General features: G+C 49.7%; 1 protein-coding gene across 1 annotated transcript in view; it reads right to left on the reverse strand.

Annotated features, from left to right (window-relative positions):
* Positions 1–14,739, reverse strand: part of bop1 (BOP1 ribosomal biogenesis factor) — a 60,303-nt gene that overhangs the window by 8,447 nt on the left and 37,117 nt on the right. The window contains exons 4-10 of the mRNA XM_062529967.1: positions 10,860–11,014; positions 10,622–10,739; positions 9,395–9,496; positions 8,487–8,699; positions 7,461–7,622; positions 6,811–6,891; positions 5,939–6,008 (exon numbers count right to left, since the gene is read on the reverse strand). Of these exons, the coding sequence (XP_062385951.1) occupies positions 5,939–6,008; positions 6,811–6,891; positions 7,461–7,622; positions 8,487–8,699; positions 9,395–9,496; positions 10,622–10,739; positions 10,860–11,014 (901 nt within the window). The remainder of the gene's footprint in view (positions 1–5,938; positions 6,009–6,810; positions 6,892–7,460; positions 7,623–8,486; positions 8,700–9,394; positions 9,497–10,621; positions 10,740–10,859; positions 11,015–14,739) is intronic.

The following is a 14,739-nucleotide window of genomic DNA, read 5'->3' on the forward strand; positions in this document are numbered from 1 at the left end:
GGTCAGCGTGCGTTCGAAAGCGCCGGCCTCTGTGCGCCACGCTGCTCTGACCACCCCCTCCCACCCCCCCACCCCACCCCGCACCCCCGGTCACTCCATCCTCCGTCCCCTTGTCCTCCTCCGCCCCTGACAGGATGATGCAGTGACGGGGGCCCTCGGCACAATAACAGCTTTCTGCGGGCTCCAGATGCCTCCGCTGACAGGGGCCCCCACCGGCCCCATAACTCATCCGCCGCTGGCTTGCCTCCGTCAGCTCTGGGCTGATCCGCAGTCAGCTCCGGGAGCACGGAGAGAGAGAGGGAGAGAGAGAGGGAGAGAGAGAGGGAGAGAGAGAGAGAGAGAGAGAGAGAGAGAGAGAGAGAGAGAGAGAGAGAGAGAGAGAGAGAGAGAGAGAGAGAGAGAGAGAGAGAGAGAGAGAGCCAGAGCCCTGTGCTGGCCACTCGCAAAAAAAAAAAAAAACATTGACCTTTTTCGCTGCAGTTCAACCGCTCTCCCTCTCCGGCTCTCCCTCTCCGGCTCAAATCAAATCGAATGATGCTTTATTGGCATGAAAGAATTAAGCCGCTGTTGCCATAGCTACTGGTATTACACCGCAGGACATACCATATTAGGTACTGACTCAAGTTTAGTGGGTCTACAAGAAAACGCCTGTAGACCCAAGTGCTGTATTTCTGATGTTGGCGTTGTGTGAATGGGTTACATTGTGAGAGGGTCAACCCCCCCCCCCCCCACCACCACACAAACACACTTTTTTTAAAAGGCCTTTATCTTTATTTTTACTTTTTTATACCTGCACGGTTCGTAAACGGGCAAAAACAACATGGAAAAGGAGGGGACAAGAGAGAGAGAGAGAGAGAGAGAGAGAGGAGGACGACCCAGGGCCCGGCCACTCGGGAGGGTGGAGCTGCCCAGCGTAATAACTCCGTCGACCATAATCACTTTTTAAGTAGTGAGCACCGTGTGGCGACGGATATAGAAGGGCCGGGACAGCCCCTAGAGTGTGTATCTGTGTGGGTGTGTGTGTGTGTGTGTGTGCCAGTGTGTTTGGCGTGTGTGTGTCCATGTTTGTGCGTCTGTGTTTGTGTGTGTGTGTGTTTGTGTGTGTGTCTGTGTATTGGGGGGGACAGTGTTCTGAGTGTGCCCCCGTGTTAGTGTGTGTGTGTGTGTGTGTGTGTTTGGGGGGGGACACACACTGAGGGAGGGAGGGCCACTTAGTGTGGCCCTTGTCTGGGCACACATAGCTGTGGTCGGCCAAAGCAGGGCCGTGCCGTGCGGATCGTCGCCTTGGAAACGTGCCACCGCCTCTTGTTTTGCGACACGGAGGCCAGTGCAAGTCGGACATAAATCTGACACGAGGCCCACGGACGTTTGGCACATTAAAACTCCAGAAGAGGGCGAAAAAAAAAGAAAAAGAAAAAACCCGGCGATATAAAATCCAATGATCTGTTAAATAAGAGCGAGTCCAGGGGTGAGTCAGAGGAGAGGATCGGAGAGTCGGCCGGCGGTGACTGGACCCGGGGGTCTGTGTGATCTGCCCACAATTAGTGTTGCTCCTCTACAAATGACACACTGTATGAAAACACTGACCGCTGCAGGACGCCTCGGTCCAAGTGATGACTCCGACCCGTGATGACAAAGCGACGCAACGACGAGACTAAACGTTTGAAAGACGAGCGAGACTATAACGAGACTATAACGAGACTGTTCATGCTGAATGAATGTCCGGAGTGAACTCAAATTGGTGTCAATGTGTGTGCGTGTGCGTGTGTGAGTTTACATGCGTGTCATACATGAGAGTTTATGTGAACACAGGTGCATGTATTTAAGACAATATATTTCTGTTTACGCAAATGATTTCAATGCTTGTTTTATGTACAGTATGTACAGTTAAGTTATGTATAATTTGGATCTCATTTCTGTATCTGTTGCTCTATCTCTTTGTCCGAGTTCATCTTCAACTATGTGTGTACACGTGGTCTTGACTTGGCAGTACAAAAGTGTGTGTTTATGGGTGCGTGTGTGTGCGTGTGTGTGTGTGTGTCTGTGTGTGTACTGTATACACAAGATTTCTTGCGCCTAAATACATGTTTACTTGTGTGTGTGCGAGTGTGTGGTTGTGAGTGAATGCGGGAGAGGGACAAAGCGGGAGAGAGGGAGTGTGTGAGTGTGTGAGTGTGTGTGTGTGTGTGTGTGTGTGTGTGAGTGTGTGAGTGTGTGTGTGTGTGTGTGTGTGTGTGTGCTGGTGTGTTTTATTGACGTGCCGAGGCTGGCAGGGCAGAGCTCTTCCTGTCGGTGGCGGCGGGGCAGCCTCTGCTGACCCCTTTGCTCTCCCCGCACTGCCCCGCTAATTTGTAGTTGTGTCTCTAAGCAACCCTGTGGGATTTCTTTCCTTTTTTTTCTCTTTCTCTCTCTACCTCCCTCTTTCACTATCTGTCGCTCCCTCCCTTCTTCCTTCAAGGGGTGGGAAGGGTTCATTCACGCCAAAGTGGCTCTGTCCACGAGTCAAATCTCCAGGCAAATAAGCAGATGCTGGCTTAAGTGGTGTTTGATAAGTGTGTGTGTGTGTGTGTGTGTGTGTGTGTGTGTGTGTGTGGTCACAACCTTGACACAAACTCTGGCACACAGACACATACACAAACACAAACACACAACCTGACCCAGCACACTCAAATGCACAGGCGATTTACAAACACAAACACACACACACACACACAATCAACTGACACACAACTTGGCCCAAACACAGAGGCGCATAGACTAGACTCATGCGGAGTCCTTCACACATGCACACATCAACAGCAACCAACATACGTACACTCAACTGACACAGAACTTGGCCCAACACAAGCACGCACACACACACACACACACACACACACTCTACAGAAGCCAGTCCTAAATCCCGGGTGTTGCTTAACTAACCAGCGTGGCAATGAGGCCTGAGTTCCTGTGCCAAGCCTGAAGCTCTGGGATGAAAAAGGCCACCACGGGTCCTGCTGTGGCCACATCATTAGAGAGGAATGCTTGTGCGGAGAGACCTGGCCTGTGTGTGTGTGCGTGTGTGTGCGTGTGTGTGTGTGTGTGTGTGTGTGTGTGTGTGTGTGTGTGTGTGTGTCTGGAGAGAGTGTGAATGTACACACAGCTCCTTAACAGCGTCAGGCTTCTGCGCTTCTAACGCCTTTCGAGCGTGTCGTGAGAGGCTTGGAACGCGACAAACGACGGAGAAGTTCATAAAAAAAAGGCTCGGGGTTGGTTGGGAGGGAGGGCTGGGAGGGGGTCTGGCTTGACATGGGGAGGGAGGGAAAGTTGTACAACACAAATGACAAATTGCTTGAAATGTCTTTTTTTTTTTCAAGTCTGTGTTTCTTTTAACTACTACTGGCATTGTATCTTCCTAATAAGAGAGTTTCCAACTAGCTTTCGGCTTGTCTTTCTTTTTTTTTAATGATTACTGGGGTTTGGCTCAGGAGACGACCAGACAGACGCAATAAGAGTCCCTGTGTAATCACGCCACTCTAGGCCGGGACACCGAGGTCCCACGGTCACCCCGTTAAAACACGAGAGGACCGATATGGAAATAATTATTTCGGAGAGAGGGAAAAAAGAAAGACAAAAGGACTCACAATAGAAAAACAAATTTGGGGAGGGGAGTGTGTGTTTTTGGTGGTGGTGGTGGTGGTGGGGTGCAGGGGAGTTGAAGGGGGCGGGAACGTAATTCCTGGGAGGTTGTTCGACTGCACATTTACTGTGGGAAAGAGCCTTTTATTACCGGTTTAATACATTTTACAGCAAGACAAAAGAGTGGCGTTGACTGTAGTGGTTTTGCATATGGCCTTTATGAAGTCCTTTGTTATGGACGGCTTAGCAGATATTGCCACCAAATTGCCATCAACCACCCTCTGCCCTCCCTCCCTCCCTCCCTCCCTCCCTCCCTCCCTCCATCTCTCTCGCTCTCTCTCTCCGGCTGTTTGTCATGGAGTTGCCCTCCCTGCAGCTGTGTGGACACAACACACTGGGCACCACCTGTGCTCTGTGTACAGATGGCCGGAGTCGATCGCGACTCAACCACACCGCATTCAAATGGCCTGGGGGCAAATCCGACCACATTTTCATACTACTAAGGGATCGTTTCGCTCCTGTGGCTTTCAGGATTCGCCACAAACGCCCCACACTGTGACCGAACAAACAAGCCAGACAAGCACCTGAGAACAGACAAACTGATCACACGTATGCATTATGCTTTCTAACGCACTGCTTTTCAGTCTACTTTCCCTCTTCCTCCTCTCCTTGCTCTCTGCTGGCCTGTACCAAGAGGCGATAGTTGGGGTTAAGTGATGGTGCTGATGGTTCATTTGAACACAAGCCGAGTTGGATCGAAGCCTTGGTTCGGGGTGGGGTGTGTGTGTGTGTGTGTGTGTGTGTGTGTGTGTGTGTGTGTGTGTGTGTGTGTGTGTGGGGGGGGGGGGGGTCTTCAGCGAGACTTCTGCTTAACTTCTGCAAGATTTCTGCTCTAATGATGTACAGATTTCACTTCCATCTTTCCATCCTTACAGATAGGCCAAGAAATCCAAGAAAGCCTTCATGTTGGCTGTTGACTGGTTTTTGTCATCTCTGGAGCCAAACTCACTGTATGTGTGAGTGTGTGTTAGGGGGGAGGGGGGTGAGAGCGTGTGTGAGTATGAGTGAGTGAGGGAGAGAGAGAGAGAGAATGAGTGAGAGAAAGAGAAAGAAAGAGAACGAGAACAGACAAAGTGAACTCCCCTGACCCCTAGCAACCTGAGCGAAGGCTTTCCATCTGATTTCCCCTGAGCAGCTCCCAGAGCGAGAGTCCCACTGCCAGAAACCATAAAAACCTATTCCCCCTTCACCCCCCCCCCCCCCCCTCCCCACCAACCCCCCCAGCCACAAATGAAAACTCTTGTCTAGGATGAGAGCAGATCAGTGGTGGTGGTGGTGGTGAGAGAGAGAGAGAGAGAAGAGAGGGAAAAGATGGACAGATCACGAGCTCGCTGTGATTGATTTATCCCCAAAGCCAGGTGCCAGCGTGTATGGGAGCCTTCACTAGCCCAGCCTGCCATCAGCTTCACTTAGTCATCCAACCTCCACCCCCCCCCTCCATCCTCAAAACACTCCTCAGCCCTCCCATCAAATCCGAGGCCAATCTCTTACATCTCGCGACAGCGCTCGCCTCGTCTCTCTCTCTCTCTCGCCCCGGCGATCGGCTCTTGGCGAGGGGGAGATCCTTTGGCCATGACATCATGGCGTGTGTTTGAGGGGCTGATTTCAGCAGCCAGTTAGCTACCGCTCAAGTAATAACAGGCCAGCGCTAAAAATGAGCCACGCAGGAGAAAAGGGCTTCTGACAACACGGGCCGCGCTGTGCCAAAGAGGTGGGGGGGGGGAATGAGGGAGAGAAGGGGCTACGGAGGAGAGAGAGAGAGAGAGAGAGAGAGAGAGAGAGAGAGAGAGAGAGAGAGAGAGAGAGAAGAAGAGAGCGAAAGAGAATGAGCTATGGAGAAAAGAAAAGTGATAGAGTGCGATATAGAGAAAAGAGAAGAAAAGTGATTGTCAGATATATAAGGAGGGTGGGCAAGTGAGGCAGAGAGAGCAGGAGAGAGAAAGAGAGAAAGAGAGAGAGCGAGAGAGAGAGAGAGAGCAGGAGAGAGAAAGAGAAAGAGAGAAGAAAGAGAGAGAGCGAGAGAGAGAGAGAAGAAAGATGGAATGGTTTATGTGAACAACAGTGAGACACAAAATGAAAGCATGACCAGAACAGACAGACACACCGATCGTAAAAAAACATAGTGTGTGCATGTGCGTGTGTGTGCGTGTGTGTGTGTGTGTGTGTGTGTATGTGTGTGTGTGTGTGTGTGTGTGTGTGTGTGTGTGTGTGAGAGAGAGAAAGAGAGGGAAAAAGATCGAAAAATAGGTAAAACACTGACCTGACACAAGCCACTGTCCAGTGGGGGACACACTAATGCAACGCACAAGGCTGGTGTGACCACGGTACACCTGCAGAGAAGACAAAGACAGACACTAATTAAAACACACACACAGAGACACACACACACACACACACAGATACACACCAGGCAAACCCATTCACGCACACACACACACAACCATCCAGACTACAGCTCAGTCCAAAAGCGAGGGCTGGCGGGATGGCGAGGGTTGACCTTGCGGCTCTTCTCCGATTTCTCTCGTTAATGCGTCGTCGCCCGTGCATCTCCGCCGGCCCCGGCCAGAGGAGAGGAGACGAGGCAGACGAGGCAGACGAGGCGGGCGCTTGGTTTAACGCCACGGCTTTTATGGAGACGTCTGTCTGAAACCCGAGAGCCGGGTGAGATGACGGCAACGACGGCGGCGGTGGTGCTGCTGCTGCCGTCTTGAGCCGCGCTTTAGCTCCGCGCCGTCACGTGCCACCTCTTTAACGGGACGAGCTGCGGTCTGTGACGCCACTGACGTGCTCCGTCACCCTCCGACCTCCAACCCCCTCAGCCTCTACCCCACCCCCCAAATCTGGACCCATCTCGCTGGGAGGGCCTTGCTAAGTACGTGAGTGATAAGTAAGTGATGAGTACCCTTCATCATGCACCCCTCTGTTGAATTTCCCCTAGGGGATCAATAAAGTATCTATCTATCTATCTATCTATCTATCTATCTATCTATCTATCTATCTGTCTATCTGTCTACCTATCTATCTATCTATCTATCTATCTATCTATCTATCTCCTCTCTCTGTTCTGTCCTGTGAAGGGAGCGGTGAGTGGTGGGTCCAAAGATCAAAGAGGAGTGGTGCCCTGGCACTCACCAGAGACTGTGTGGTGGGGAACGGCTGCAGGTCTTTGGGTTTGGGCAGCTTGGGAATGAGGTCCTCTGGGTTGACATTCACCTGGGGAGACATAGGGGAGGCATATGATGAGGCAATCTAGCGATTGGGGAGAGGGAAAGAGAGAGAAGGGGGAGAGAGAGAGAGATAGAGAGAGTGAAAGAGAGATAGAGAGAAAGAAAGATCATGACAATACCTGTAGAGTTCTTTTGAATCTGAATTTGAATTGAGCAAGTGAAAGAGCAAGAGAGAGAGAGAGAGAGAGAGAAGTCATACCAATTTATTTGAATTGAGCAAGACATACAAAGAGAGAAAGATGGAGAGAGAGAGAGCAAGAGGAAGAAAGAAAGAGAGATGTCATGCCAATAGACTTAAGCAAGACAGGCAAAGAGGGAGAGAGAGAGAGAGCAAGAGAGAGTGAGAATGACAGAAATAAAGAAAGACATAGGCTGCGATAGGAGACAGAGGAGGACATGTGCAAAATCCAGCGACATAAGGAGCAAGGGCCAGACACGCACGTCCAGACAGAGCGCTAATGAAAGACAGAAGGGGAGCATGGGGAGAGACACAGCAGAGGGATCCAGGGGAAGAGCTCTCTGTAAGTGATCGTGTGGCGACAGACATGGCTTTACCCTCATTTTGCGCTGGCGTGGGCACAGGTAGAGGTCGAGGCAGCGCTCGAAGCGCTCGTGGATGAAGCGGGAGAAGGCGGGCACGGTGCGTAGGCACTCGTACTTCTGAGGCAGGAAATTCAACTTCCTGTCTTCAGCGTCCTGCTGCTCCCATGCCAGCCTCTGGAGAAAGGGACGACGACAACAACAGGTGAGCAATTACCTCCCCACAAGAATACAAGTACATCAGGGGACAAATACACACAGACAGACAGACAGACAGACAGACAGACAGACAGACAGACAGACAGACAGACAGACAGACAGACAGACAGACAGACAGACAGACAGACAGACAGACAGACAGACAGACAGACAGACAGACACACACACAGACAGACAGACAGACACACACACAGACAGACAGACAGACAGACAGACAGACAGACAGACAGACAGACACAGACACAGACACAGACACACACACAGACACACACACACACAGACACACACACAGACACACGCACACAGTAGACACTGTGGAAACTGAGGTATGTGCCCAGAGGGCAGTGCCATTTGGGTACCCCAACTAAAAACAATGAGGGCCCCATTTAAATGTATGAAGAGCCACGGAAAAATAAACTGAGACTAATTTAATCAATGTTGTAATTTAATAACATGACCGAGATCCTAAGCACCAACATGGTTGGGTCAGAGCAATGATCCTACAACTTTAGTCCACTCAAGACACTAAACTTGTTACATGAGCCTGCACTTTGCCATTTAAATTAGGGCCCTGTATTCATATTTTAAGTAGAACTGGATCTCTGAGATTCATATTTTTTTATTATTATTATTTTTCATTTATTTAACCGGGGGAGTATTGAGACTGTAGTCTCTTTTTCAAATAGTCCCTGGCCAAGTAGGGCAACACTTTAAACATCTAAAAATAGAGAGACCTCACCTACAGAAAGACAAGTAGTGGACATCTCTCCTTTATAACTGCAGATTCCACAAAAAGAAAGGGAAAGACAAACGGATCCGTACCTCCTCCTCTGAGAGCAGGTACTCTGGTGGAGGGTTGTAGGACTCCTCGTGTCCGGGCAGCCTCATCTTGGGAGCAGGCACGTGCATCTTGTGGCGGCCCAGGATGGCGTTGGGGTCCTCCTTGGCCCACAGGTCGTAGTACTGTGGCGTGGTGTCCTTGGGCTTGCGCGGCTTGATCCAGCCCATCTTGATGGCGTGGACCATCTTGCTCACCTGTTTGGGGGAGAAGGGGGGATCATTGTAAATGGTACAAATTGACATGGATCAACCACCTACTACGACGCAAGGGAGGGTGAGAGGTCAACTACACCGAGCATGTTTCAGGGGAAAACATGCGAGAATGCGGCAGCGCAGCGAAGGCACATATGAGTAATATTTAAGATCGCCGTTGCTCCGCAGAGAATGGATCAATTACACACGAACACCACGCTGACTGAGACAAAGCAGACCTCGACGGATGCGTTATGCCGTCGGGTTCCGTGCACGGCCGCCCAATCCAAGCCTTGCGGTGTTGTACGTGTTTTATTCGCGCGAAAGGAGGTTTTGGGGGGTCTAATTTCTTTAAGCTTCCAATTTTCTGAGCCCCATTACAACAGAATTTCAACACCACTTCCACTTTAAAAACTATGTGGGAATCATTACGCCTAATGCTGCACATGTGGGAGCAGTTACTGGCCAAACGGCTCGAAACATGAACATTTTTATTTCACCCTGGCTATATTTAAAGTAAATAAAACTATAGGTTTCCAGTGTAAAACCTAATATGTGACAAAGCCTCCTTAGAGAGAGAGAGAGAGAGAGAGAGAGAGAGAGAGAGAGAGAGAGAGAGTGAGAGAAAGAGAGAGTCAAAGAAAGAGAGTGAGTGAGAGGGAGAAGTGCTGGTCAAGGAGCAAGAAAACGAGACTCACTTTTTCTTTGTCGAGCAGAGAGGGGATGAAACTGCGCTTGTCCATCGGCCTGCTGGTCACTGGGTGAATCATGACCTCATTGGTGAAAAAGTCCATGGAAGGCTGCAAATGAGTAAATGAGAGATAGAGAGAAAGAGAGGGTGGGAGAGAAACAGACAAGAGAGAGAGAGTGAGACTTTCTAGGGGAACATAGGAAAACACATTCACGACTAATATTGTTATAGAAAGACTCAAACCATATGGCAAATAAGAACATCTGGGCAAATAATCCTGAAAAATTACAGACACAACATAAAACTCAAGAACATGCCACTAGGGACACGAGTCTCTACAAACAGGTGGCTTCAAGTACCACGTCCATCTTTTCTTTTTCTTTTTCTTTTAATTCGGTCATTCACCACGTTTATCATTCCTGACCACAATGATTAGAGACAGATCTATGCAAACTGACTCACGTCCTGTTCTGTCTTTATGAACTTCAGTGCTAATCAAATGTTTAACTCGTGAACTCTGTTGTCTTCACACCAAACTGCTATGACACAGTATTGCGGCAATTTGGACCAACTGTTTCAGCTAAACGCTAGCCACACTATGCTAGCTCCTTCCCTTTTCCTTCAGTCTCTATTTACCAACAAAAAGCTCTTTAAAAAAGAATTACAACAACTCTATTTTTTTTTTTTAAGTTTACAAAGTCAACTAGCAATTAACACCAGATTTTCACAGCTGGCCTATTGTGGCACTTACTGTACTGGCCATTAACCGAAACCTCTAAAAGCTAATCTGGCTAGCACTTGCTTCTCAGGCAGGACTGCCATGTTTTTCCCCCCCAGTCACACAAGGCTAATTGCAGGGACGTTAACTCCGGGTGCCTTCGCCTCATTTGTCAGCGGTGGGAGCAGACTGGGTTTGGGTTCTGCGGGTGCCTCGCGGAGAGGATAATGACCCAACTGAGGTTTGTTTTCTCCTGCTCTATGCTAGGTCCATTATCTAGGAGCTCATTTATATACAGTATGCACATGTTAAAAAAACAAAAAAAAACAAGTGTTTCTGTTTTTTTTTCTTTTTTTGGTTGTTTTTTTTGTCTTTTTACACAGTAGTTAGAGGTAGACCGCAAAGTGAGGATTAAATTCTTTTGGTCACGTTGGCTTCCATTGGCTCATCTGTGATGAGGTTTTGCTGTTGTTTGTTGTTGCTGCTGTGTTTGTTTGTTTTTGTTAAGTCGCTCACCTCATACTCGTTGAAGTTAACGTCACCAAACTGTCCCCGCTGAAGGCGATGCACCAGGTTGACCTGCTCATCCGAGAGACGAATATCTGAGCCTGTTTTCTTGTCTTGTACAGTACGCCTGTAAAAATGCAAAGTAAAAGACACATGATTCAATGAAGTACTCTGTATCACATACTGTCTTCATCGGTCATGACTAGCATTACTCTAAAGAGTAGTGACGCGATTCCATTCTCCCTACCAGTAATCGGGATTCTCCATCTTGTCCAGAAACTCATCCAGCTCATCCTTGTTCCGGATGGGCTTGAAGATCTTCTTGCCATCCAGGTCATAGCCAATGTGTGGATAGTCCTTGTACCACTCCATGGGGATGTTGCCAACAGTATTGCGGATATCCTGTAGAGTATGGAGACACGAGGGAGAGATTAAGGACTTGGCTTATGCCTCAAGTCTTATATTAAGGTTCTACTCACTGTAGAAGCAAGGGCCTATTGAAAAAATTAAGGAAGTTAGGTAGTTTGTGAGAATGTAGTGATCATATCCACTTTGCAAGACTTAAGTATTTCTCACATTCAGAATCAAAGTGCAATGGTGTACAATGAAGAATAGGCTCTAATTAAACACAATAGAAAGCAATACATTCTCCAGAACGCAAGAACAGAATGTAGCAAATCATTCCGAGCACTGCTTACAAATGAAATCCTTGGACTTTGGAGTTTGATGCTACACTCTTTCTGTGTGTTAAGTATAGGCACAGACACAGTAAAATACAAAGTGACATACACACTTTCTCTAATTCTCACAAACGGAATTGTAGGCACACACACACACACACACACACAGACACACACACACACGCGCACGCACAGGCCGGTGGTCCTCATTTCCGTGAGCTGTTTTGTCTGAGCCACAGCGTGCTCTCACACTCATCATCCTCCACTTCTCCTCCTTCCCCTCTCCGCTCTGCTCGTGCCGCTGCATGGATTAGGGCCCCCGCAGCCCTCCCCGACGACACAGGTGCACCCTGGGTGAGAAACCCGCAGCGGTGCTTAAAAAAGGGAAAGTGGGAGAGGACGGGGAGAGAGGGAAGGAAGGTGGAGTGGGCAAACAACCTTCCTCTCTGCCTTAGCCTGGGGCCATTTCACTCAAGAGTCTGTCGCTACGCTGCGCTGTGATACCATTATACAGCCACAGCAGCTATTAAAACAAACGGACACAGCGCTCGGAAAATAGAGATTTCTTTGTCTGAGAAACAAGGCAGAGACATATACACATAAACCCTCTCTCACTCACCCACCCACACTCACTCACACACGCACAGACACAGACACACACACACACACACACACACACACACCTACTCTAACACACACGTACTAAGACAGCTGAAAGTTCTCAGAGGTTGTGGTGTTGCTCTTTAAAGTGGGAGCCTGCACCTGTGAGTGATTTCAATAAAAACACCCCTACCATATCCAATTAGGAAAGAGTGGGCAGCCCAGTCACGCTTTTTCTCACAGCCCCGGCCAGCTGGAGGAACCCCTCCCTCTAGGCTCCCGTCTTCAAAGCCTTCCCCCCTTCGCAAACGCGCCGGGCGATAGGCTACCGGCTCGGGCCCTTGTTGTTTTCCTTCTGGGCTGTGTGGAAGGCTATTGGTCGGAGGAGCCTCAGCAGGTCGTTTGATTGGCCGCTTCTTAATTAGGCTTTTCGAAATGCTCCGACGTGTCGCTTGGCGTAATTCTGTGATGTAATGTCTCGAGCGAGAGAAGAGGGTGCTACGTCTCGAGAAGGGGAATCAAAACCTTTTTTTTGGCTCGCGGGGCATCCGCTGAGGGGTTAGCCCACTCTGGTTGTCTCGAAGCAGATTTTTAAAAAGGAAAAACACCAAAGGCAACAAAGTACTGGGGCCCTAATGTGATATTTCCTGAAACAAAATCCACTCTACAACTGAGGAAAGGAGGGATAAAAAAAGACAGACATACAGATGTTTGGGTGACCTTTTGAGAGGTTACCATAACAAGATCCTCTGAGAAGAGTGTGGCAAATCCCCTTTAACATATACCATCATTAATCTTCCGAAGATAATACGCATCTACATGTACACACTTCTGTGTAGGCAACGCAATAACAGTACTTCAGTACTTTTGGTAGCACATACCAAGTATGTAACTGTCATGCATCAAACAGTATTTAGTCTGGGCTGCATTAGGGCCAAGTTGGGAGTTAGGCTGCAAATGATGACACCCACCTGCCAGTGACCCTGCGAGGCACGTTAGGCTTCAGGACTTGACAGACTGCCTGCCTCCCTCCCAGAGTGGGTCGCGTCTGTGTGGGATAGACCCCCCCACAGACACCCTGACCAGAGACAAATGTTACTTTTCACCAGCTCCAGGAGTCACACCGACTTCTGGGCACGGAATCTTGCCGGCGTCTTGCTTGGGCTCAGGTTACACCTCTGAAAAGGCGCCTGTGCACCCCATCCCCACCCACCCCCATCTCTTCTCCTCCTCCTCCTAAGGCTCAAAGGGAGTCATCTAAGAAGACTGAATGCTGCTTGTTGAACAGGGAAACTTGAGAAAAGATACCATATATGCAAGACGAATATACATTTCAGCGTTTATGATTCTTTCTCTCTTTTTTTTGACTGTCTCCGCTTAAAAATTGCTCATAGAGCGTACTGGCGTCAGTGGCTCGGCTCCATCAGTGCCTTCATTACCTGGCAACGGCCATAAATCCGTAAGACAGACGAGGACAGCCCAGCTGGACGCTGCCAGGGAACGTCTCGTAGGGAGCGGGACGGTGTTTGACAGTTGAGAAAAAGCAGCCTCGAGGCTCAGACAAAAGATGGTCTATATCACAAATCTCAATTTGGGTCTGAAAAGTAGCAGCCTGTAAAGCATATTAAATGGAGCATACAGAAGAATCAAGAGAAGAAAGTCAGCTTGGGGAGGAAAAGAAAAGAAAAGAAAAGAAAAAAAAAATGTCCTGAAGGACTTTCCCGGTTAGAGGAGGGGAGGGAAGGGAGGGTGGGCAGTGGGGAAGGAGACGTTTTCCCGTTGCCAAAGCTTGACACATGACGGAGGCCAGTGGGGTGGGTGGTGGACAGGGGACTTGCCAGAGGTGTCGTCTGTGACTTGTGGTGTCCCTCTGTCCCAGCTGGACTGTCTGTCTGGGGCGGGGGTGGCAGCGGGGACACGTGAGGAGGTGGAAGGAGGGAGGGAAGAGGAAGAGGAGGAGGAGGAGGGTAGGAGGAAAGAGAGAGAGAAAGAGAGGAAAAGCGGGAGGGAGGGAGAGAGAGAGAGAGAGAGAGAGAGAGAGAGAGAGAGAGAGAGGATCGGCGCAGGGGAGACATGCACACGCAGATCCGTGCACCTGCTTTCAATTCCGCAGCTAAACAGAGACTTTATTAAGTGTCAGTCAGGCAGCTGCAGTCAGGCCGGGGCAAAGAGATGTGGAGGGAGAAATGTGCCATTAAGGGCTGGACTGGACAGCGGGGGGAAGGAGAGAAAGTGAGAGAGAGAGAGACGGAGAGAGAGAGAGAGAGAGACGGAGAGACAGGGAGAAAATAAAAGAGAGAGAGAGAGTGAGAGCAAAAGGAAATGCCCCGTGATGTCTGCTCTTCAGCACACAAGTTCTTATCAGCCTGCTGTGTCTGCTGTGGCTGTCGTCTGCCGTCTCGGGCTGACAGGGGTGTGATGAACTGAGGAGTGACTGAAGAGGACAATGCTCTAACTAAAGCCAGCAGCCACAGGCTGTAGGAGGCCAAGGCTGAAAACAGCCTAGCTGGTGGTCTGGGCAGAAGGGGAAGATGGCTGCTGCTGGTGGTGGTGGTGGAGGAGTCATGGCAGCAGCACTGAAGTAGGGAGCGACCAACCAACCAGAGGTGCGGCTTTACGACCACTATTCTACTGGGATGCTTGCCGCATGAAAACAAGTCCCTTTACTGGGGCGACATCAAACAACAGCGGGGCAGCCTGTTGGACGAGCACCCCCTCGTTCCCACAGACCTCTGGGGACGGGGCGGCCTGACCCCCCACACATTCTCACCAGGGGCTTCCCAATAAAGAGGGGCCAGCGAGGGCCGGAGGGAGGTGGCAAAAGGGCCACCGGAGGAGCAAGAGAGA

Source organism: Sardina pilchardus, chromosome 24 (assembly GCF_963854185.1).
Source record: "Sardina pilchardus chromosome 24, fSarPil1.1, whole genome shotgun sequence".
Classification (NCBI taxonomy): domain Eukaryota; kingdom Metazoa; phylum Chordata; class Actinopteri; order Clupeiformes; family Clupeidae; genus Sardina; species Sardina pilchardus.